The 23,988-nt window shown below is 46.4% G+C and overlaps 1 protein-coding gene and 1 long non-coding RNA gene across 2 annotated transcripts in view; one reads left to right on the forward strand and one right to left on the reverse strand.

Moving 5' to 3' along the window:
• LOC307217497 overlaps positions 1 to 8,253 on the reverse strand; it is a 267,460-nt gene extending 259,207 nt beyond the window's left edge. The window contains exons 1-2 of the long non-coding RNA XR_013839618.1: positions 7,654 to 8,253; positions 7,128 to 7,241 (exon numbers count right to left, since the gene is read on the reverse strand). This is a non-coding gene — a long non-coding RNA (uncharacterized lncRNA). The remainder of the gene's footprint in view (positions 1 to 7,127; positions 7,242 to 7,653) is intronic.
• Positions 8,254 to 9,815: 1,562 nt separating this feature from the next.
• HS6ST1 (heparan sulfate 6-O-sulfotransferase 1) overlaps positions 9,816 to 23,988 on the forward strand; it is a 192,400-nt gene continuing 178,227 nt past the window's right edge. Inside the window, exon 1 of the mRNA XM_079978685.1 lies at positions 9,816 to 10,921. Within this exon, the coding sequence (XP_079834811.1) occupies positions 10,389 to 10,921 (533 nt within the window). The 5' untranslated portion in view covers positions 9,816 to 10,388. The remainder of the gene's footprint in view (positions 10,922 to 23,988) is intronic.

A 23,988-nucleotide genomic window follows, 5' to 3' on the forward strand; every position in this document is an offset into this window, starting at 1 on the left:
CACAGAGCCCATCGCCCAGCCCTTCCCGGCTTGCTTTTATTAGCCAGGATGGGCAAGGATCCAGGAGACAGGTGGTTGGTTTCACGCGTCCAAGCACCTGTCCACATCCTCGGGGGTAACGGATTGAAATTGATTCCATGCAACTTGACCAGACAGAGCTCTAGCACTCTCCCGCCCCGGCACTGCTCCCACGGTGGTGTCTAGCTCCTTCCGAATATGAGTGATTTTATCTGCAAAAAACTTTGCAAAATCGTTGCAGGAGATCTTGGGGTCTTTACAAGGCCCCGGTGGTAAAGGTGGTTCCGTTAAATTACGAACCACCTGAAAGAGTCTCCTGCTACTATTTTCTGCAGATGCAATAGAGGCGGTGAAGAAAGTCTTCTTCGCCATCGCTATCGCCACTTGGTAGGCTCGACGTTGAGCTCTAACCTGTGTCCGGTCAGATTCGGAGTGAGTTTTTTGCCACCGACGCTCTAGCCGTCTCAGCGATTGTTTCATCGCCCTCAGCTCTGAAGAAAACCACGGAGCTGTCCGGGCTCCATGCAATCGGAGAGGGCGCTTCGGAGCCAGACAGTCGATAGCCCTGGTTAACTCCGCATTCCAGCGGGCCACCAGGGAATCAGCTGAAAGGCCATCAACATGGGATAAAGCATCCCCTACCACTCTCTGGAAACCATTTGGATCCATTAAGTGGTGGGGGCGGACCATCCGAATTGGTCCCACCTCCCTGCAGAGGGGAAGGGTCGCAGAGAAGTCCAGTTGCACCAGGAAGTGATCTGACCATGGCACTTCTTTTGTTTCACTTTTACTTAGTGTCAGATCACCCACGTCACTAGAGGTGAACACCAGGTCTAAGGCATGTCCATGACTATGAGTTGGGCCAAACTTATTCATGGACAGCCCCATGGAGGCCATGCTTTCCACGAAGTCCCGAGCAGCCCCTTGTAAGGTCATGTCGGCATGGATGTTAAAATCTCCTAGGACAACCAAACTAGGTGTCTCCAGGAGAAAATCCGCCACGACCTGAAGCAGCTCAGACAGGGAGTCCTTGGTGCAGCGGGGAGGTCGAAAAAAGTAGCCTCTTTTGTTGGATTCCAGCTCCTATCAACACCACCAGCATGATCCAGAGGGATGATAGTTCAAGAGCAGTTGGAGAACTACAGCCCCCTCCCCAGTAGTGGGCACCATGGTGGGGCAGTGCTGGTCACCTGACCTTCATTTGGTCATGCTATCGCTGCAGACTGGGAAGAAGAGGTGGACAGGAAAGGTGGAGGTGCAGCGCAAACACACCAGTCAGGAGCACCAGATTAGCTCTGTTGGTGCATTTGCACTGTGCCAGCCTTGCCACCATCTTGCTACTCCTCTCTGCCCCCCAGTAATCAGCAGCAAAGCACCTGATTGGAGGTCAGGTGTGCACCACTGTATCACCACCACTAAGCATCACCACCACTGGTCTAGGAGAACAGATGTGCATGCAATATTCCAGTGGCCTGAAGGCTTTCCTGGGACTCCCAAACTGACCCTGGATAATCTTATCTCTTGCTGTAAACATGAGGACGGCAACAGGTCTGATGTGTTTGAAACTGCCGTTTCTCCAGGCTGCACACAATTCTGCTCTACAAGTTATTATTGACTGGAAAACGCTTTGTATTTTGACAACACAGTTCAAAACCAAGCCGAAGCCTATAAGCATTTAACAAATTTATAACTTTCATATCTTCAGAACAGCTAAATCAATGTCGAGAATGAATCAGAAGGCAAGTGAATTGTATCTGTCACCAAACTGCAACTATTGTCATGCAGATGCATGCTTAGGAACTTGGGGGAATGAAGGAGAAAATTCAGATATAACTCAGGTGGAGGGTTTTTTTGCGGGGGAGGGGAGGCTGTCTACATAAAGCCTCCAGCTCTCTCTTTGGTGAGATCACATGCCTACTCCTAAGTGGCTCAAGACCCTGCTATTGACTCAGATTCTTTGAATTTTGTATGATTCCGCAGCATTTGACAGTTGCTTGATCACTTCTGTATTCCTGTTTCCTTAGGTGGATTAGACCGGTGGCTTCCATGGACCTGTGTGTATAGGAACAAAGGAAGCGTTACGCTGAGTCAGACCAAGAGCCATCTAGCTCAGTGTTGTCTAAACGGAATGGCGGTGGCTCTCTAAGGTTTCAGATAGAGAGTATCCAACCTGGAAATATAGAGGATTAAGCCTGGGGCCTTCTGCATGCAAATCAGCTGCTCTACCACTGAGCCATGCACCTTTTCAGTTGCTTGATGCTCCAGGCAGATGCAGAGTTCAACTCACCTGCCATCTCCCAGGCTTTCCCCCAGGACTCTCCCCTCCTGTGGTTTCCAGTAACTACTATTCAGAAGCATTGCTGCCTCCAACTGTGGCAACCCAGGATTAAATGGAAGGGAAACGCAGACTTGCATTCTGATGCCAGTGACCTCATGCAAAATTGGAAACAGCAGCACAACTGCATGCATGAGGAGTGCCCATCCCACAATAACCATCTTATTGGGAAGCCTCCTTTATCTTTCCTGGGAATTTACTAGCTAATACCACCTATGACACAGAGAACATAGCTTCTCTCCTTGATTGCTTCTGGGTTTCGTTCTTGCCAATTTGCTTGCCTACCAGAAAGAAAACAATTCATAACAAGCCTGTGGCCTACAGGGACAGCCCAAGGCATTTTGCTGCCTGAGACAAAGTACAAGAAGGTCCTCCCACATTTCACATATAACAGCTGCCCAGGCTAGGAGTTCAAATTTATTTCAGCACTGGGTATAGAACGGTGTCCTGCACCAGAGGGCAACAGGCTAACTTGGAGGCACTGGGAGCAGGCCATAAGACACAAAGTCCTTTCCTTCAACACCTCACTACCACTCACCCATCTCTCCATCTGGTGACTCTAGTAAGTGCTGCAATGCAGCAACGTTGGTACCAGCAGGCATGTGTCACATGAGCAGAGCAATACCTGCCTGTAAGAGGATGTGGCCTGGGCTGGCTGCTTATTTGCCTGACCCCAATCACAGTACACTAGGACAGTGGTAGCCAGCATGGTATCTTCCAGATGGCATTGGCCTACAACTCTCATTAGCCCTTGCCATCATGGCCAATGGTCAGGGATGTTGGGAATCGCAGTCCAACATGTGGCAGGAGCCATGTAAGTTATCCCTGCAGTAGGAGAATGAGACGAGACTGCCAGACCAGGCCAGCAACGAGCAAAACTGCTAGTATGGGAGCAGCCTGCAGGGGGTGGAGTGCTCAGGAGAGCAACCAGAGGGGGCTCAGGAGGAATAGCTGGGGGGGGGGGCTGCTGCAACCCACCCCCTAGCATCTGTCAATTGAGGAAGCCACCTCGTTCTCCCTAATGGTATGGCCACAGCTTAGTCTAACATGAAGCTAGGCATGCTTTGTGTGAGGTTAACAAAGCACAACAGAATACTGTGCAGCATTACATAAGCTTTTGTATAGTTGGGAATAGTAGATTTAATAAGAAGTTGGGCTGCTTCTAAAACAAAAATCAATAGGAAAGAGATAAAAAGAAATAAATAATGAAGATGAATACTGTTGCCTTTCAGTCTTCATAACCTTTCACTAATTGCACGTTACAAGACTAATTACTTGCTAGGCAAAGGCATTTATTGTCTCATATCGAACTCGGCTTAAACAGTCAAAACAAAGATTATGTGACTGTGCCATGATGCCTCCTCTCACACGATCCTGAGCAGTTGATTTAGCTTGCTTTGAGATGTTTAGATTCGCACCATTTAGGGCTGGGTGGCATGACCCATTTTCCTTGCAAGCCTCCAAGTAAATTCCCTTAAACCACATCTGCTGCCTTGTGTCAGCTGTGTCTTCACAGCTATGGCAGGAGCAGGCCCCCCAAATAACCCATCCAGTCAGATGCTGAGTCCTGCCTCGATCCCCAGTTCTGTCCCTTCACACCCTGGGGCTTGAGGATGAAGAATGGCATTGGACCCAGTGGGAATCCCAGAGTCGCCACAGAAGTGACCATTTGGCTGCCAGAAAGCTCTGTTGCCAGGGTTCTGCTCTGGAGGAAGCTGCCTCCACTTGGAAAGATGAAGAGGATCCACCCAGAAGCAGGCAATGAAAAAGATGAGCTGGCAATGAATATACAGGCATCTCCTCTGAATGCCTGTTGAGTGTGGAGATTATCAGTACCTATTGTACTTGATCTAAGGTGCCTTCCTTTCTGGGCAACTTTCTGGGGACCATAAGTGGGTGGTTGGTTGGGGCCAGAGGCAAAAGTGGGTTTAACAATTTAACACACGTTTTACCTTTGTACAGTAGGCTAGTTTGTACACACACTCACACACCAGTGTTCAAAACTCCCATTGTTCTAGGCGCATTTTGCGACAATAAATTTCATTAGTGCAAGCAGTTTCTGAGCTGTGGACACAGTACTGGGCCTAAGATTTCAGAATAAAACTGCAGAGTAGAAGGAAAGGAGGACCTTTTTCTGCCTCCCCACTTCCAGCTACTCTCTGAAGACTAGAGAAGAGACCCTCTTAAGAATACTAGGGGGGTGGGCAGGGGAAGGACTAGGCTATGTGAAAAATGAACATAGTATTTTAGCTGCAGTTCATTCATTTTCAGCTGTGTATTCTTGTTATTAAAAAAGCACACCTAGACATTCTGCTGTTGCACCCATAACCTAGGTTTAAGGTGCCATTTAGCTCCTAGCTTTCATATCTCAGTTTCTAACACTGTCACACACCCTTCTCTGTCCTTCATGCAGACATGTGAGAGGTATTTCCAGAAGTCAAGGACACATTCCAACTAGGCAAAAGCAAAGCTGTGAAGGAGGTGTGGCCTGGAGAAAGGGGTGTGGCCTGGGAAGAGTCTGAAGGGTCAGGAAGACAGATAAGTTCTCAAGGAAGACTTGTCTTTTCTATTACTAATCTCTGGCGTTTGGTCATCATTCCAGCATGCTGTTCATGAAGCTGGATGGCTGTTCAGAGACTGCACTTTAGAAATGTGCAGCTGAGTCTTGTGTTTGAATGTGCTGCAAGCTGAGGAATGCAACTGCATTCATTACAGTGGTACCTTGGGTTAAGTACTTAATTCGTTCCGGAGGTCCGTACTTAACCTGAAACTGTTCTTAACCTGAAGCACCACTTTAGCTAATGGGGCCTCCTGCTGCTGCCACGCTGCCGGAGCACGATTTCTGTTCTCATCCTGAAGCAAAGTTCTTAACCTGAAGCACTATTTCTGGGTTAGCGGAGTCTGTAACCTGAAGCGTATGTAACCTGAAGAGTATGTAACCCGAGGTACTACTGTACTTTAAAAATATGTAACAATAAAGTATCTATCTTACACAATAAAGTATCTATCGTCTCTGGAGATAATCGGCTCCTCTTTTTAAACTGTGTGTGTGCATTTTATCCCATAGTCACCAAACAATATACTTGCCAACAACATGAGCTAGGAAGGAGATCTATTAGAGCTGCTCCACTTTTACCACCGACAATCAACATGGTACAGGTAAACAAAGGTTTCTTAATATTCTCTTCATCCTTCACATTTGCTGCTAACTCATTCTACAGTAAATAACCCTTGCTCAGAATTAACACTCAGCGGGTTATTCCACTAGTTATATACTTTTACAACCAGAGGCAAACATCAATACCACAAACTGCTTTGTGGCTCTTTATAGCTTCACATATATTTCAGCCACTTACATAAAATAGTGCATAAATGCCAGCACTTCCCAAATCAAGGTATAAATTCCCAAACTTAAATTGACCTCCAACTGTCCACTGTGGTCTTTCCATAATGATGATATAATTATTCTGAAATAAGATACACACAAATATAGAGAAAGTAGCAGTATTTTTTAAATGGGGAGGGGGAATCAAAGCTAATAAAGAGCACGAACGCAGCATGATTCTTTGGAGTGCTATAAAGACTTTTATTTTATCTAGTTTGGGAAGATCTGAGTTGTGTAATTCACCCTGCCTGTATACCTTGTGACTAACACAGCTGTCTCACTCTAGCTTGTATATTGGTTAAAAAAAATTAAACTGAAACCTTTGCAATATTATTTTCCTTCCAACTTATGCATATGGAAAATAGCTCTTACAAAGAAATATAATCCTAGCTTTGTTGGATTCCCCATCCTTCCCTTTGGTTTTTCACACCATATTTTTATGACAGACTTTTTGGATTCCCCTTCATGCTACTATGGCTGCCTATGAACTCAACGAGTGTTGCTTACATCCACTAAGAGAGGTGGCTGCTTGTAAGCTTTGTCTTTCAGCGATGCACCAAAGAAGTTTTACCAGACCTCCACATTTAACTGGAAGGAAGGAAGGAGAGCACCACTGGATCAGACCAAAGTCCAGCTTCCCATTTTCCACAGTGACCAGGCAGATAGCCCAGGGAAGTCCCCAAGCAGGACTTTGCCTTCTTGTTGCTCCTCAGCAATTGCCCCTGAACTTGAAAGGTCCATCTAGTTATCATGACTTGGAGTCATTTATCACCTCATCCTCCATAAATTTGTCTAACCCCCTTTGAAAAGCATCTGAGCTAGTGACCATCACAACTGGTAGCAGTGAAATACCATAACTTAATGATGTCTTGAATCTCCTGTTAGTCTGTTTCACTGGATAACTTTGGATTCTAGTACAGTCATACCTTGGATCCCGAACACCTTGCGAGTCAAACGTTTTGGCTCCCAAATGTCACAAACCCGGAAGTGAGTGTTCCAGTTTGCGAATGTTCTTTGGAACTCGAACATCCAATGCGGCTTCCATGGCTTCTGATTGGCTGCAGGAGCTTCCTGCAGCCAATCAGAAGCTGCACCTTGGTTTCCGAATGTTTTGAAAGTCAAACGGACTTCCAGAACGGATTCTGTTCAACTTCCAAGGTACCAATGTACAGCGAAAGGAAAAACACTGTCCCCACACCATGCAAAAACCATGCCCCTCCCCTTTAGATAGGCTTTCTATGCAACTGTCAGTACCACTATAAATTTTTAAACAGCCTCTGTGGCACAGGCAACTCTGAACCCACACTTGCAGAACAAAGAAGTAAAAAAACGCTTGGAGAACTCTAAAGCATAAATACCGTGATCCAAAATAACTTTAGAGTAATTTACCTCTGTTCAGGGATTGACATGTAAATTCAGTTTTTCTCATGGGGAACTCTCACCCATCACCCAGGATTCCACATCATTTGCAGGACAGATCACATGGAGAAAAAGAGGGAGGGGCTGGAAATAGGAATGGAGAACTTGTAAGAACCCACAAACAGCATTACCCTCCACTGTCTGGTACCTGCAATCACTATGGGTTTTAGAAGGACACAGAAGGCAATTGAAACTGCTTTGAGGCAGGGCCACAAATCCACCCAACCCAACAAGAGCTGGTCCTCTTTCTCCTCAATCAGGAGTTACCACTGCTGTCAGTATCCCGTCAGCTTTACTGCCAAATATTTACAACTACTGTCAAAAACATGGCAGTTTCACTGCTTGCATTCTGGGATTTCCTTGACCTCTGTTACACTTCAGAGCAGCAGAGAGAAAGCCTTCCTGGAGGCAGATTAGCCCCTTTTGGATTTGTGTGCTGTGCCTTGTTGAATCATCCTCCTCCACAGTCAGCAATTGTGAAATCCACAAGCCCTACTTGTGCACTGTTGTTGTTGTTGTTGTTGTTGCTCTAAAAAAAGTCCCAACCATTTTGGGTGCCAACTGCTCCTTTAAACTCCATACGTTCATGCCAAATCAGTTCCCCATAGATGACACTGATGTGGCTGGATTTGCCCTCTTAGCCATTTCAGGTTCCTTCATGTTTTCCTTAATCATGGGCCTCTGTCTGTTGCATGCTTCTGCTATGTATTCTCTACCACTTCTCATCCTCATAATCCTGCCTTTGTGACATCAGAATAGCAGCTATTTGTGACATCACAATGAAAGGATTACTGTGGCTGATGTGAAGGGGGCAGTCACATTTGGAAAGGAGGGGAAGGTTGTTTCTCATGAAAATTCTCTTGCTGCTTGTGTTTTCCCTTGCAGAAGTAAAGACATTAACAAAACAGCAACAAGATTCCCTCTTTAGATGGCCAAGTTAAAAGGCAGTTATTTAAAAGCGTTCCTTGAAGTGGTAAATGCAGACATAGAATGAATCAGAGAGACATTTCAAGTCTTATCCAGCAATTGTAGTTGTGTGGCTCCGACAGTGTAATCTTCTACATGTCTACTCATAAATAGGCCCCAGTGAGTTCAGCGGGGCTTACTCTCAAGTAAGTGAGGATTGTTGCTCAGAATTCTCATGATTTGGCTGTTCTTCACTTTGGTGAGAGATGCAGAACCTCTGTCCCTTCCAGATGTTGTTGGACCACAGCTCCCATCACCCCCAACAATTGGTTGTGTTCTCGGGGGCTGATGAGTTGGGAGTCCAAAAAATATGTGAGGGGAAATACCTAGAAGACCATCCCTGATCTAGTGATACTGGGCTGAACATGAGGAAGGCAAAACCAGAGGCAGTCTTTTAAGGGTCATCTGTATACTTGGCTCAGTATACCTGAAGGAGAGTCTCCATACACATTGTTCAGCTCAGACACTGAGATCCAGCTCTGAGGGCCTTCTGGCAGTTCCCTCACTGCGAGAAGCGAAGTTACACGGAACCAGGCAGAGGGCCTTCACGGTAGTGGCGCCTGCCCTGTGGAATGCCCTGCCATCAGATGGCAAGGAAATAAACAAATATCTGACTTTTAGAAGACATCTGAAGGCAGCCCTGTATTGGGAAGTTTTTAATGTTTGATGTTTTAGTGTATTTTTAATATTTTAAATATTTTGTGGCTGGAGAAATCCAGCCAGATAGGCGGGGTATAAATAATAAATTGTTGTTGTTATTGTTGTTGTTGTTGTTGTTGTTATTGCAAATGAGCTATCTCTAGATGGAATCACAAAATTCCTACAAACACAGACATGAGAATTTCCATGTTCACTGCTGCTCATGGCTGTAGAGAAAAGCTTTCAGCTGCTGGCAGGTACTCCCAAGGGCTCCAAAAAAGAGGCTTGTTATGAAGATGCCTGAATGACGTTTAAAACCCCACCATTTAGCTGGCTACGTCAATATTGTATTTTAACTTAAAAATAGAAAACTCATTTATGAGAATGATATTTCACCACAACTGGTTCTCAAATTCCTTTCCAAAACCAGACAGCAGCAGGGCGGCCACTTTTATTCTTTCCGCTGGGGCTCTTGCGCCTTTTCACATTCCCACAACGAGCAGAAATGAAGAGGCCACTCTTTGCCCGGCGCTGCACCGAGCGGGAAACCGCACCTGTTGAATTTCTGCCGATTCCTTTCAATTGTTCAAGAGGAGGAGGTGAGGGAAAGCCAAGAAGCCCCTAAAGCAAGAGCCTGTAGGCTCTGTTCATGCAGGGCTTGGGGTGGAGAGACTCAAGCTTTTGGCCTCAAAGCTTAATGCCCCCTTTTCTTTCTTAGGGGGTGGTGGTGGAGGGAGGTCAGGAAAGCTCCCTTGAGAGAGCCACCTCCGAACGCCAGCGCCCCTCCGGGCTCGAGCCGCCCCGCTCAGTGCGCTTCCCCATTGGCGGAAGGAGAAAGAGGAAGTGAAAGAGCCTCGAAAGAACCAGGAGGAAAATAGCGAAATTATCCTGCGGGCGGGCCCTGGCAACTCGGGAGCCTCCAGAAACGCTGCCTTTGCGGCGTGCCTGTGTGGTGCTGCCGCGGCTGCTGCTCTGCCTCCCTCCGCCAGCGCGCGCCTGGAGCGGCGAGCGGAGCGCGAGGAGGCGGCGCTGTGCATGCTGGGCTCGGAGCGCGGCGGCGGCGGCGGCGGCGGCGGGGCTTTGCCCTAGGAAGCGAGGCAGGAAGGACTTGAACTAGCGTGCAGCCGCCTCCGCCAGCCCTGCCTCCGCGAGACCCCGAAGGGGCTGCGCGCCCGGCGCCTCGGCCGGGTGGGAGCCGGGGCCAGGAGCGGCAGAGGCAAAGTCCCGAAGGCAGAGGCGGGACGGGGCTGCGAGGGAGGCGGAACCGGGGGAGGGCGGTCGACCCTGGGAGCCGCGCGCTCTCTCTCTCTCTCTCGCCGCCCCCCCCCCCCCGCAGTCCCCGGTGGCTGATCGCCGCTTGGCAGGAGGAAGCCCCCCCTGGCTGCGGATCTGACTGAAGGGGGGCCGGGCGGGGAGGGAGGAAAGGGGTGGGAATCCCTCGCCCTCCGCGCGCTCTCCGGGGCGCACGGCGCTTTTTCGTCGGGGTGGTTTCGCGGGGCTTCTTCGGAGCCGGGGAGCGGGCGAAAGGGGAGCCGACGTCGCCGGGGGCGCCTCCGCCAGCAGCAGCAGCAGCAGCAGCAGCAGCAGCTCTCCCGCCGCCTCCCCCTGGCCGGGAGATGGTGACATATGAAGCGCGCTGGAAGGACCATGGTTGAGCGGAACAGCAAGTTCCTGCTGATCGTGGCGGGCTCGGTGTGCTTCATGCTCATCCTGTACCAGTATGTGGGGCCGGGGCTGAGCCTGGGCTCGCCGAGCCTCCGCTCCTACCAGGACGAGCTGGACCTCTTCCCCACGCCGGACCCGCACTACGTGAAGAAGTACTACTTCCCCGTGCGCGAGCTGGAGCGCCAGCTCGCCTTCGACATGAAGGGCGACGACGTGATCGTGTTCCTGCACATCCAGAAGACGGGCGGCACCACCTTCGGCCGCCACCTGGTGCAGAACGTGCGCCTCGAGGTGCCCTGCGACTGCCGGCCCGGCCAGAAGAAGTGCACCTGCTACCGGCCCAACCGCAGGGAGACCTGGCTCTTCTCGCGCTTCTCCACCGGCTGGAGCTGCGGGCTGCACGCCGACTGGACCGAGCTCACCAACTGCGTGCCGGGAGTGCTGGACAAGCGGGAGAGCGCCGCCGCCGCCGCCGCCGCCGCCAAAACGCCCAGGTGAGCAGCAGCAGCAGCAGCAGCAGCAGCAGCAGGACGGGCAGGAGGGAAGCCTGGCTCTCCTGGCGCCGGGAGCTTCAACCTCCTTGTTTCCTTTCCTTGCTGCTTCTTCTCCCCACTCCTTTATCCTGGCAGCAACCCTGGGAGGTAGGCTAGGGCCCCAACTTCACTACTGATTTCGCAAGTGGGTGTTCTCTCTCTCTGACCTGCTAACCACTGGGCTACACTTCCTCTCGAGGAAGAGGGCCTGGTTGGATCTCCTGGACCCGGGTTCCAGAGTGTGTGTCATTCCCATAGCCTGCTTATATGGCATTGGTTGTACTCCAGCAGACTGTGGTGGTAAGGGTGCACACAGAGATCACACGTGGCTTGGCTGTTCCTTCAGACTTGGGAACTTGCATTTATTGCACTTGCTGCTCAGCCAGCTTCTGGGGTAGGTTTGGTGATGAGGCAGAAAAGAACAAGAGAGTTGCAAGTTGGGCACATGCAGCCTAACAGACTCTGTTCACCCGGCCCTTGTCCTCAACATGCCAGCTTAGTCCTGTGGAATTGTCCTCAGAGCAGATCCCCTTCATCAATAGGGTCACCACTCTGTCCCTGATCCACACTTGTGCACCTTTAATAGTTGCACAATATACAGAATTTAGCAGCTGATGTTGGGGGAGGAGGAGGGAAAGTACTGTGCCTGTGGAATTTCTGCCCATAGTGAAGCTGTTAAATCTGCAACAGAAGCCGGGGCAGAAAGGTGTCAGCCCTATCTGCAGCAGCCCGCCTGTCCGCCTTCATATTGTGCTCATGCTGAACCATCCCTCTACCTCATAATAACCATCTCCCCTAATACCAAAGCCACTTGCTACTCTTTTTCTTCCCTGCTCTGTACTCTCCAGGGCATGCCTTCCTCCACAGACCTTAACTGGACTTGGAGTTACGATATTGGAACCACCCTCCCACTTACATCTACATTTGCAGGCTGGCTTGAGAGAAAGAGCCTCTGAGTATGAGCAGAGTACCGTGAATTGCAATGGTGATGTGCAGGTTAAAGAAACAATTAATAAACAAAATGCCCCCTCATTCCCCTTAACAGCCTTTCACTCCCCATTTGAGAAAAGGGAGCAGAATGTTTGAAAAAGATTGGGTACTCCTCAAGCAAATTTGAGCCCCGGGATTTTCCAGTTCGCAAATGAATCCCTGCATCTCTCCCAGCACATGTTGGGCAGATGCCTCCGCACCTAATTCTGGGATGCCCACATCACCCCAATGCTGCAGCATATAGTATTACTCCGGATCTTGCACCCTGCTCAGCACCGACCCCTTCCCCTGCTCTGCAGTCTGCACCTCACAGCCTTGACCTTTCTGACTGCTTAGCCCACCTATAGGAGGCACACCACAAGGGCCATTGATCCATTGATCTCCTGGCCATTGTACTTCGCATGTCAAGTATCTGAACAGTGTTTCTGCTTGTTGCCCCTTTCTCATACTACCCTAAGTGTTGTCCTGTAGCCCTACATATCCTACCCTTACTAGTAGCATTTTTCTCTCCTGTAGTCTCCCATCTATATATACTGCACAGAGTGCATTGTTCAAAGAATACTCCGCATTCCTGCTTGTGTGCCCTTGTCCTCGACTGCATCCCTAAAAACTTTTTGTTCAGGCTTAAACTGCCCTGCTGTTCATCCTTCCTTTCCCCCAAACCTGTGGACACACCCGCTTGATTAGCCTGTGAGCCCTGATCCTCCTTTTTAGATGGCACAAATTTGCCTTGTTGCAAAGCATCATTCCTTCCTCATCTGGTTGCCTACCCCTTTTCTTGCCATGTGTACTTGAACCCAGTACTTCCACACGGCAACCACCGAAATCTTCCTCCTGTGGTTGCTTTTCCTTTCTCTTGGATTAGTGGGGGTTTTTTTTTGGGGGGGGGGGGAACAGGACCGCTGAACACCAGCCTTTGGGAAGCAAGGAAAGTTGTCACTAGGCATGAGTCCCATTCTGCTGCCCTGCTTTCCACTTTCCGTATCCTAACTTAAATAAATAAATGTCCCCTGCTCCTCTTATTTCTCAGTTAATATCTCTTGGCCTTTCCTGATCCTCCAAACCGGCTGTGTTTCTTTAAATCTTTTAGAGATGCTTCTAATTCCTTCCTCTGTAATTTTAATATGTTGGAGTCTCATTCAGAGAGCTATTGTTCCCTCTGTTGTCCTACCTAGTGAATGTAAATCATCAATTGTTACTACCCTTTAGAGCCTTTTGTTCCAAAGTTTAGCTCCCATAGCTCCGCAGGATTTTATGTTCACATTTGTTAATGCCATGTGCTGTGCATGTATATTGTTAATATCCTTTATAATCCTTGCAGTGAGTAGGCAGCCTTGGAAGGCAGAACCTTGTATTTTCCCCCCTTTCTTCACTGCTGCTATGCTCATTTCTTTCTCTTCTCTTTTTTGCTCCATTTCGGTTAGACTTGTTCGTCATGCAGTGCTGCATGCAGTTATCAATTATGTCTATTGATTCTGTTGTTCTTCCTAGCTTTTTAACTCATTTTGGTGGATTTCATCATTAATCGCTCTCGCCCTGCCTTATGCAGGCTGACGCAGGAGTATCAAAACAGGGAACTTCTCCCAGAAGGGCCAAACCCATTTAGGTTTCTTTTCTGGGAAGACAGACATGTGTAAACAGTTACAAACAATGCCCTTCCATGTTTACTATGTTGACATTTGGTCAAGAGCTGTGATGTCGGAAAATACCTTGCAAAGTTAAAATGGTAGAATGTTTATGTTCTTGTGGCTTTTGTGTTTAAAGAAAAGAAAAAAGAAAAATCTGACCTTTGACTCTTAGCTAGCAAATCATTAACTTTGCATAAAGACCAGTACACAGATTTATGGGTGAATTATCCTTTCCTCGAATTAAAACTTACATGCTAATGCTAAAATGGGTTTATATTTTGTTGGAACAATGACAAGCTGGGATAGTGAGAGTAAGGGCTTTGCTATGTGATTGCTGGGGTAGCAGTGACCACTAAATTTACTTGTATTGGCTGAGTGGTCTGTTCTTTTGGGAAGTGAATCCCAGAGAACCCAGAAGTGCTTTTCTTAAGGCTGTGTTTGTGATGAATTTTGTATTGTAAATATTTTTTGGATTTGTAATGACTCTAGGTTTGGGATTTCTTTTTCCCTGGTATCTGATTCTAGTAGCAGTTAGCAGCTATCCTTTTTTAAAAAATAACAAGCTGATCTTAGTGAGTTCAGTGATGAGCATGGATAGGACAATAGCCTCAAACTGAGGTTGTGTAAAAGAGAAAATGTTATTCTGCAGCATACAAATTCTGATGTTTGGTTTTGGCCTCTGGCTTAGTTTGCTTATTTTTTTGTCTCCCTGATGGTTGCCCTGCTAAGGTTGAGGAAGGTCTTGATGTTCAGCCATGAAGGGCTTCTGGTGATGAGGAGGTTTAGCAATCAGCTGCTCATAACCTTTCTCTATTAATATCCAATGTTCTGGCCATTCATTAACTGTGTACAGGGGAATGTTTTTGATAACGATAAACAAGAGCTGCTGGCTTGACTTTGTAATATTGTCCTATCAAACAGGCCTATTGTGCTGCAGTCCATTTCAGCATGTCCACAGAAAGATAACATTTCTCGCCGCTTGTAATGAAATCTGGCTTCATAAACAAGAGCTGTTTATGTAAAACCACTGGTGGAGCGTATTTCCTTTGTTGGGATAGAAAAGGGATTCATTCTTGCATTATTTCCACTACAGTGGTGACTGTATCACTTCATTTCCCCCCTCTGAATAATGTATCTAGGGTAATGGAACAGCCTCTGCTTTTCACGTCTGGCGCACGTTACAGAGCCTGCTGAGAGCAGCGAAATGCGTTGGGTGATACCTTTTGTTGGACTTGCTTTCTTGGCTCAAGCATGCGCAAGGTCCTGAGATTCACAGAGCTCACCCTGTCAAAACTGGGCTCCAACATTTTTTATTTGAAAACAGCAGCCGACAAAAGAGCCGTTATTTCAGATCCATTTCACTTGGACGAATTTTGTCTGCAATTCCAAGTATGTATATCAGGAAGGAAGCTCCATGCAGTGGTGCTCAGCTTTTTGAAAATATGCATAGGATCAGGTTGTCAGTTGCTTAATAGCACAGGCCTGTACATGTCTACTCAGAAGTAAGTCTCATTTCGTTCAGAAGCTTTTACTCCCATCTTAACAGGGGTATAGGATTGCAGCCTAAACAACTTTTTTCTCAAATGCACCTGTTAGGATTACCAATTTGAATTGATATAGTCTCTTCCATTCTGTAATTTTCTGCTTGCTGATGTTCTCTTTCCAGTTGTTGCATCAGAGCTGTAAGTGTAGGAAAGCTGTTTGTTTGTTTGTTTGTTTGTTTGTTTGTTTAGAGCTTTTTTAAAAAAGAAAAGAAAAGATTTTTGAGTTTCTCTAATTCACCCTGCCAGTGTCTTACAGGCATTCTTGAAGGTCGTTCAGCAGTGCTCATAAATACATACAAATCATCAGCTAAAAGATTGTTAACCTTGTAAGCTGTGCCATTTCAGCGCTGCTAAGTGCATTCTTCCACTACAGTCTGTAGCCTGGTACAGTACATGTACGGAATGCAATGGCTCTTGTTGCTTTCCTGCTCCACCAGTGACACCAGGGCCTTTTTCCTTCCTCTCTTTCTTTCTTTCTTTCTTTCTTTCTTCAAAGAATACTTAAATTGCTTCCTTCATTTCCTCATGTCTCTCTGACGACATCTTGCTAAATCCAGTTCTGTGTGTTCAAATGCATTGTTGTGTTTTGCAGGGAGGTCTGATGAATTGTGGAAAGATTGCTGTTAGACAGTTATAAAGTTGTTACAATATCTTACAGATTTTGGTTTAAGAGCCCACACCTTTTCATTGTTTTCCAGTTCTCATCATGGGGTTTTTTTTTTGGGGGGGGAGGGATTATTTGATGTTCGTTTGGCTTATGATCCCTTTTCCTGAGGAACAACAGAGCAAAAATGACTCATGTGTGCATAAACCCGTCACACTGTGGAAGAAGCCCTTTCATGACATAGGCGGTGTATGCACCACAGGCTTAAAGCACATGATTTCCCCCAAAGACTCCTGGGAACTATGGTTTGTTAAAGCTGCTGGGAATTGTCGCTCTGTGAGGTTTTCAGGATTCTTTGGGCAGGAGCCATCTTACAAGCCCAGACAGTGGAAGCCCTGTGCAAGGACTTCGGGGGGGGGGGCTTTCCCCAATAATAATAATAATAATAATAATAATAATAATATTTATTTATACCCCGTCCTCCCTGGCCAGAGCCAGGCTCAGGGCGGCTAACACCAATAAAATCACAGTAAAAACATAATAGGGGGCGGGGGGGGGGGAGAAACACCAATTTAAAATACAGGTTAAAATGCAATTTAAAATGCAGCCTCATTTTAAAAGTAGCCGATAAATCAAGACCCATAAGGGGAGGGAAACATAAGGGTCAGACTGAGTCCAAACCAAAGGACAGACGGAACAGCTCTGTCTTGCAGGCCCTATGGAAAGATGTCAGGTCCCACAGGGCCCTAGTCTCTTGTGACAGAGCGTTCCACCAAGTCGGGGCCAGTACTGAAAAGGCCCTGGCCCTAGTTGAGACCAATCTAACCACCTTGTGACTTGGGACCTCCAAAATGTTGTCATTTGGTCCTCTGTGGGGCATACCAGGAGAGGCGGTCGCGTAGGTACGTGGGTCTTAGGCCACATAGGGCAACCCCTCTAAAAATTGGCTTGGGATTTGTGCCAGGATAACCTCCAGAACAGTGCATTTCTCTCAGTGCAACTTCAAATTCCACCCCATGTGCTTTATGTATGTGTACACAGTCATCAAGGAGGATGAAATGTGCCTCACTAAAGTGATAGGTGGATAGGTGTGTTTTATTACTGGTCATTCCGAAAGGAACACCACCATCAAGGAACTACCACACACAGGATTGTGGTGTTTAACTTGGGAGTGAGAGCCACTGAATTCAATGCCACTTACTTCCAAGTAAGTTTAGTTAGTTCCTTTCGCTGCATACAGAAGCAGGCCCCTGTTACATGTTTATTGATGGGCAAACTGGTCATTTAGTTGGAGTTGTATAATTAGTCTTTCTCTCTCTTCCCCGCCCATGCAATTATCCTGCTCCACTTCAGGGTGGGGAAGTGGCACTCTGGGTAAGAGTGTGTCAACCCTTTCCTACTCTGAAAATTCCGCCTCCCGAACAAGTTACTCATGGCATAGGAGGAGATGGAGACAAACAGCAACCTGGTGTATATTTTGGTTTTGAAGCTTGCAGCCTCTTTAACCTCTTTAATACAAGCATCATGTTGGTGTGGAAGGCCTTCTGCAGTTGCTACTGCACACAGAACTACCGTATTTTTCGCTCTATAGGACGCACTTTTTCCCCTTCAAAAATGAAGGGGAAATGTGTGTGCGTCCTATGGAGCGAAGACGCCATAGCCCCGCGACCCTCTCCCGGCTGGAGAGGTGACGCGCGGCTATGGCAGGAGCCTCCATAGCCATGCGTCACCTCTCCAGACGGGAGAGCGCGCGCGGGGCTAAAGAAGGAACCTGAAACCTGGAGAGTGAGAGGGGTCGGTGCACACCGACCCCTCTCGCTCTCCATGCTTCCAAGGTAGCCGCCTGAACGGCACCTTGTTTTAGAGTGGGAAAACAAGAGGGGGAAAATTCTCCCCCTCTCTGCGCAGCGCCTCCTGGCGCTTCGATGAAGGGGCGCTGGGCAGAGAGGAGGAGAATTTTTTTTTCTTGTTCTCCCTCCTCTAAAACAAGGTGTGTCCTATGGTGCGAAAAATACGGTATCTCTTTCTTTTCCATATTTCTTTCTATATCTTTCCTCCCACACCCTCTATTTCTCTGCCTCCTTCTTCCTCCCCAAATTGACTTCTTTTTTAAAATATGAGCTTCATTTGGAGGCTTACTTAATCTCTGTTTTGTGTGCACATTCATGTGAGTGTGTCACTGAACTCTTACCTGCTGAGCTTTTCATTTGACTTTGTCACTGCTTGCAAAACTGTTAGGAACACCCCTCCTGTGACCACAATCTAAAATAATAATGATAAAAAAACCCTCTGCTATCAAGTGGCCTGGTTGATTGTTTCTTAAATTCAGAGAACCTGCCCTCAAGGATCAGGGGGAAAATAGACCTCTCTGTGCCTTTTTCCTTTTCTCTCTCTCTCTCTCTCTCTCTCTCTCTCTCTCTCTATTTTGGCATAAATTTCATTTAATAGATCAATGAGATGACTTCTCTAACATCTCTGGCAAGCTATTTTTAGCTTTTTAAGCTTTAAAAGAAACAACAGGGCCCTGATAGTGTGGTGGCTTTTGTTTGCGTGTTGTGTTGTGGACTTTCACAGCTTGGTACCAATTCTTCCACCCTCGCTGTAGATTCGGCATATCCATTTTGTGCCCATTTGGAAATGCCATTGGCATCATGCCAAGAGGCAGACTGACTTGAAATGTTTCTCATAAATACATTTTAATTTGGGTGCTTCACAATGGCAGAGCAGAGAAATATCACCCTGATCAACAAAATATCTAACTTGTTCAGATTCTTTGGTGCTAGAGGTCACCCGGAGGGCATTTGGAGGTGGTGTAGGTAAAATGTAAAGGTAAAGGACCCCTGGACAGTTCAGTCAAAGGCGACTATGGGGTGCTGCGCTCATCTCGCTTCAGGCCAAGAGAGCCAGCATTTGTCCACAGACAGCTTTATGGGTCATGTGGCCAGCAGGACTAAACCACTATTGGCACACAGAGGACCGTGACAAGTGCCAGAGCGCACAGAAACGCCGTTTACTTCCCGCCGCAGCGGTACCTATTTATCTACTTGCTCTGGTGTGCTTTCGAACTGCTAGGTTGGCAGAAGCTGGGACAGAGTAACGGGAGCTCACCCTGTCGTGCAGATTCGAACTGCCGACCTTCCGATTGGCAAGCTCAAGAGGCTCAGTGGTTTAGACCACTGCGCCACTTGTGTCCCTTGATATAATAGCCAGCTCACCCTACAAACATGTATTCTCTGTTCTCCCCATTCAGCTCCGCCTGGCACCTTCATTGACTTATTTTTGGCACCAGGTAAAGACTTCACATTTCCCCCCAGGCCTTTGATGGACCAAGCTGATTCAGTGCACTGCCAAAGCTTACTATGGCTGCTATGGGGTGGGGAGTTGGGGGGTTGGTATGTTATATAAATGATTTTTCCTAGGGTATAATGTTCTTACATTTATGCTTTTAAATGTAAGTCGCTTGGATACCTTTTAGGTAACAAGCAACTAATAAGTTTAATTAAGTATATCATATCACATTGTACCGTATCATTCCTGCCTTATACTGAGGAACACCATTGTCCCATCTAGCTCAGTATGGTTTAATGCCTGGCAGTAGTCCTCCAGAGATTCTGTCAATGACAGATCTTTCTCAGTGCCCCTTCAACCCATCTGCTGCTGCCTCTATCCACCCACAGAATTGCCTGCTGCCATTTCACCAGCCGGCGAAATACCACGGCCACCACGACTGACAAGCCCCTCCCAACCTGCCCACCTGAGGCAAGGAGCTCATTTTAGCCAACCCTATCTTGATGCCTGCATGTCTTTATTGCCTTCCTAAGATTGAGGGACGCGGGTGGTGCTGTGGGTAAAACCTCAGCGCCTAGGACTTGCCGATCGCATGGTCGGCGGTTCGAATCCCCACGGCGGGGTGAGCTCCCATCGTTTGGTCCCAGCTCCTGCCCACCTAGCAGTTCGAAAGCACCCTTAAGTGCAAGTAGATAAATAGGTACCGCTTTATAGTGGGAAGGTAAATGGCGTTTCCGTGTGCTGCTCTGGTGCCGGTTCGCCAGAGCAGCTTCGTCATGCTGGCCACGTGACCCGGCCTCTAGAGTGAGATGAGCGCACAACCCTAGAGTCTGTCAAGACTGGCCCGTACGGGCAGGGGTACCTTTACCTTTTTTAAGATTGAGGTACCGGTGACCTGGACAGCCCTTTGGGATTATCACCCCTACAGGCAGCAATTGTTCCAGGTGCATCCGATATATGCGTGAACACAACTGCACACTTTGCACCTAACATCATAAAAAGCAATGGGGCAGGGGCGGAACAGTGTGTTTGCAAGTGAATGTGTGTTGCAATTATATTAGGGCTGCCATACGTCCGGATCTTAGGCAAGTAAATAAAAAAAATCACTTTTTTGGCATTTTTGTTAAAAAAATAACCCCAACAATTTTTGGGATGTCCTGGCAAGCCGGAACGCAACGCCCACGTACATTGGTCACTACCTGTTCTTTGCTCTTAGGCAGTGATTGCATAGATGGCTTGCCAGTTCTTCATTAAATGAAGTATTTAGGTGGGTTCCTGAGAAAGCTTTTAGAATAGCACAGTATGTAAACTCCTAATATATACACCAACTTAGGCTGCCGTCTGCATACATGAACCTCATAGTAAGCCCCACTGAAAACAGGGGGGCTGAATTCTGCGTAAATATGTACTGTTTGCTTGCACTGTTAAAGAGTTATCTCTCACATGTTCCCTAAGAGCTCTTAAGGGCACTTCCTATAAACAAATGGTAAAATCCTTTGCAAGGATGGAATAATATCAGGAGCTTACATGGTTAGAGTTGTTTTCCTATTGGGGATTGGTCAAGACTAGGGCTGATTCAAAGGTTCAACCTCCTCCAGAGAGACAAAACTCCTCAGAAGAAGGGCTTGAAAACAGCTCTCTGTGTGAATGTTGCTTTTTGAACGGAGAGTCCATACTGGCACCAACAATTTCACGAATACGCAGAGCTGATCCCAATATTTCTTTGGAGCTTGGTGTTTGTATGGCAGGCCGCTTTCCAAACTTTATGCTCACCATTTGGAGTGCTGCCATCAAAAGTGCTTTTTACGGCGCTCCCTTCCCAGGAGAACTTTAATGTTTAATGTTGTGTAGCACATAGTGTATAGAAGGGTTGGGAAATTCTAGCCTATGAGCCTGCTAGAATTGAACTGTGAGGCCATTTCGACCAAGCCATGCCCACCTCTCCTATACCTGATGCCATATATGACGTCAGGTGTTCAGCTGGTAAAAACTCGGCACACAGGCAAAAGGGAGTTTGCAGGCGCCCTCTGCAAAGCGCCCCGCAAGATAGCACTTTGAAAGGGACCCTGCAAGAACCCTGTGGGCAAAGACGGTCATGTGATGTCATTGTGATGTCAGGTGGGTGGCCAGATCAAGCCTCCCCATCCCTATAGAGGCCTGGGCTTGAATTTTTGTTCAGCCATGGAGCTCCCTAGGTGCCCCTGGACCTGTCTCCTAGCGCAGCTCATTCCCCATCATTAGGGAAGTTATTGCATGCTGCCTTGATCAGCTGCAGGAGAGGGTGTGGTGATTTTTTAATGTAAGAAATATATATGTGTGTGTGTGTGTGTGTGTGTGTGTGTGTAATATCTGTAAGCTACTTGGTATAAATTTCTATGGGTTTTAACTTATAGGAGGTGGAATGATTTTCTGTGTTTCTGCTGCTTCAGAAGACAATTGAGCACAGCAGTTCTCTTCTTTGTGAACTTCTTTGCTTGCCTGCTTTTAATTTCTTGTCGGGATACTTTACTTCTGAGTAAACATGTATAGGACTGCACTGTCCCTGATTTTCCCCGTCACTTGTGAAACCAGCCTTAACTTGCTTACACTATAGCTATTCATGTTTGTAAGCAGAGTAAACATTGTTGCTATGACTTTTGTCTTGTTTTAATGCTCCCTCCATTGGCAATAACATCCAATTTCTTATAGGAAAATCATTTGTAAAGCAAACAGCATTTTAATTCAAGTTATTTAATTCAATTTATTTGTTGCTCTCTCCGACTGAAGAAGCTTCAAAGAAACTACGACTGGAAAAATATAAGAAAATACACATCAGAGAGATCATTTTATTATCATGTATTTTCAATTTTAAAATAATGTGTGCTAACACTAAAATGTTAATCAGCAAATAATCAGTTACAAATAATAAAATATCCTTTCACACCCAAAAATCAAATCAGCAACTGTAATAAGTTTTTTTTTTTTATCTTTCTATTGCAGGAATCAGAATTTCTTCTTTTAACTGGTGTACTGTAGTGTCTTAGAGACTGAGGGCAGATTCACATCATACATTTCAAGCAAGTGACTCCTCACATTATCTTGGGATCTGTAATTTCCCTCTCACAGAGCTACAATTCCCAGCATCCTCAACAAACTGCAGTTTCCAGGATTTCCTGGGAGAAGACATGTATTCCATATGTCTGGTGTGAATCTGCCCTGAGTTATGAATCGAGAATTCACCAGTCTAGATCTCAGAACTGCCATGAACTTGCCAAGCAGCCTTAGGAAAGATGTTGTGTCTCAGCCTCAGTCCCCTCGTCTAGTGAATAATAATAATACAGACTTTAATTGCATGGTCTCTGTAAGGATAACAGCTAGATGATGCAGGTGAAACACTTTGAAAGGCTTGAAAGCGCTATACAAATGTATTCTTACTGCCTCTTGGGGGCCTACTTGAAAAATGTGTGTCACGTTAGTCTTTTGGAAACCTGCTCCCTTAGATCATAATCAAAGCAATGTTCAAATCCCTTTTCCGTGGAGGATATTTTTTATAAGGCTTAACTACATGAGATGTTCCTTTTCCCTAGAAATGGTTGTGGGGCTCTTCTCGTCTTGTTCTTAATTGAAAGGTGCTTTTCTTTTCACAACCAAGTATCTCAGAGCATATTCTTTAGAGCTTCTGCTCGGTAACTGTTTCCTCTGGGACCACGGAGCGTTATGAAGTGCTCGCCGGTACCCTTAAGGGAATTATGATCAGAAGCAATAATGCAGCGAGGCTTTGGAAGGTGGATGGAAGAGATAAGCAACTTTTGAAGACAAACCCTGCAGTGTGTACTCAAAATCCAGAGCCGGCAGGTGAGAATGGATGGGAGACTTACGTCTAGCCACACATGAGATCTCTTTATTTTATTCTTTATTCATGGTATTCTTATACCACCCAATAACAGAAAGTTCCTTGGGAAGCTTGCAGGAAATAAGTATAGAAACAGCTTAAATACAAAATAAAACTTAAACTCATGTGCAACATAAATCCAACCAGAGAAACAGAAAGCACCATAAACCCAAATTTAAAAATAAAGGTTTAAAGATTAAATAAAAAGGTCTGCACCTGACACTGAGAAGACTTAGACAAACCAGTTGGTCTTTAAGGTGCTACTGGAAGGAATTTTTTTATTTTGTTCTCTCTAGGGCTATAACTTTGTGGTAGATCATCTGCTTTGCATGTAGAAGGTACCTGGTTCAGTCCCTGGCATCTGCAGCTATAGCTGGGAAAGACTTGTGCCAGGAATTCTGAAGAGCTGCTTGCCAGTCAGTGTAAACAATTCTGAGCCAGATAGATCAATGCTCTAACTCAGTATAAGGCAGCTTACTATGTTCCTGTGAATATAGAAATTGGGATGCCACTACTGAAAAGGCCCTGTCTGTGGTGGTTCCCTGCCCCCACTTCATTTGGCAGTTTCTTTGTCTTACATTCCTTTTAATCACAGCCACTTCATTTCTGCCAGAATTGTTGACTTTACACAGGCATCTGAAATACACCTAAATTTACCCAGCTCAGCTCTGTTTTACCTTGAGTTAATGCTAAGTTCATCTTAACAGCTGAGAACCTCTTTTTAAAAAGCAATTCTTTGCAATTGCCTGTCATCTTTAAGAAGAAAACGGTGATTTGCAATTAGTGATTTTTATGCTAACACCACAGCATGTTGCATAACTCTTCTCTACCTTATGAACCAGTGATTCTTGGTGATGCTTTGCCATGGATTACATCACCAGCATTTTCTTTAGTGCATTTTGAGAGTTTAAAAACCTCTCTTTCTTTTTCTGCAAGCTTTTAACAGTGCAAACACCAAGAGATATTGATATTCTCTTTTTAGAAAAAGTGCTTGCATTAGCAAACAGCCCATGTACATATGTTAACTGATGATGGAAGTAATGTGAGCTTCAGCATGGTCACTAAAATGCTCTTCAGATAAATGCATGGCATGTCCCCATTTC

The sequence above is a fragment of the Podarcis cretensis genome (assembly GCF_951804945.1).
Source record: "Podarcis cretensis genome assembly, chromosome: 5".
Classification (NCBI taxonomy): Eukaryota; Metazoa; Chordata; class Lepidosauria; order Squamata; family Lacertidae; genus Podarcis; species Podarcis cretensis.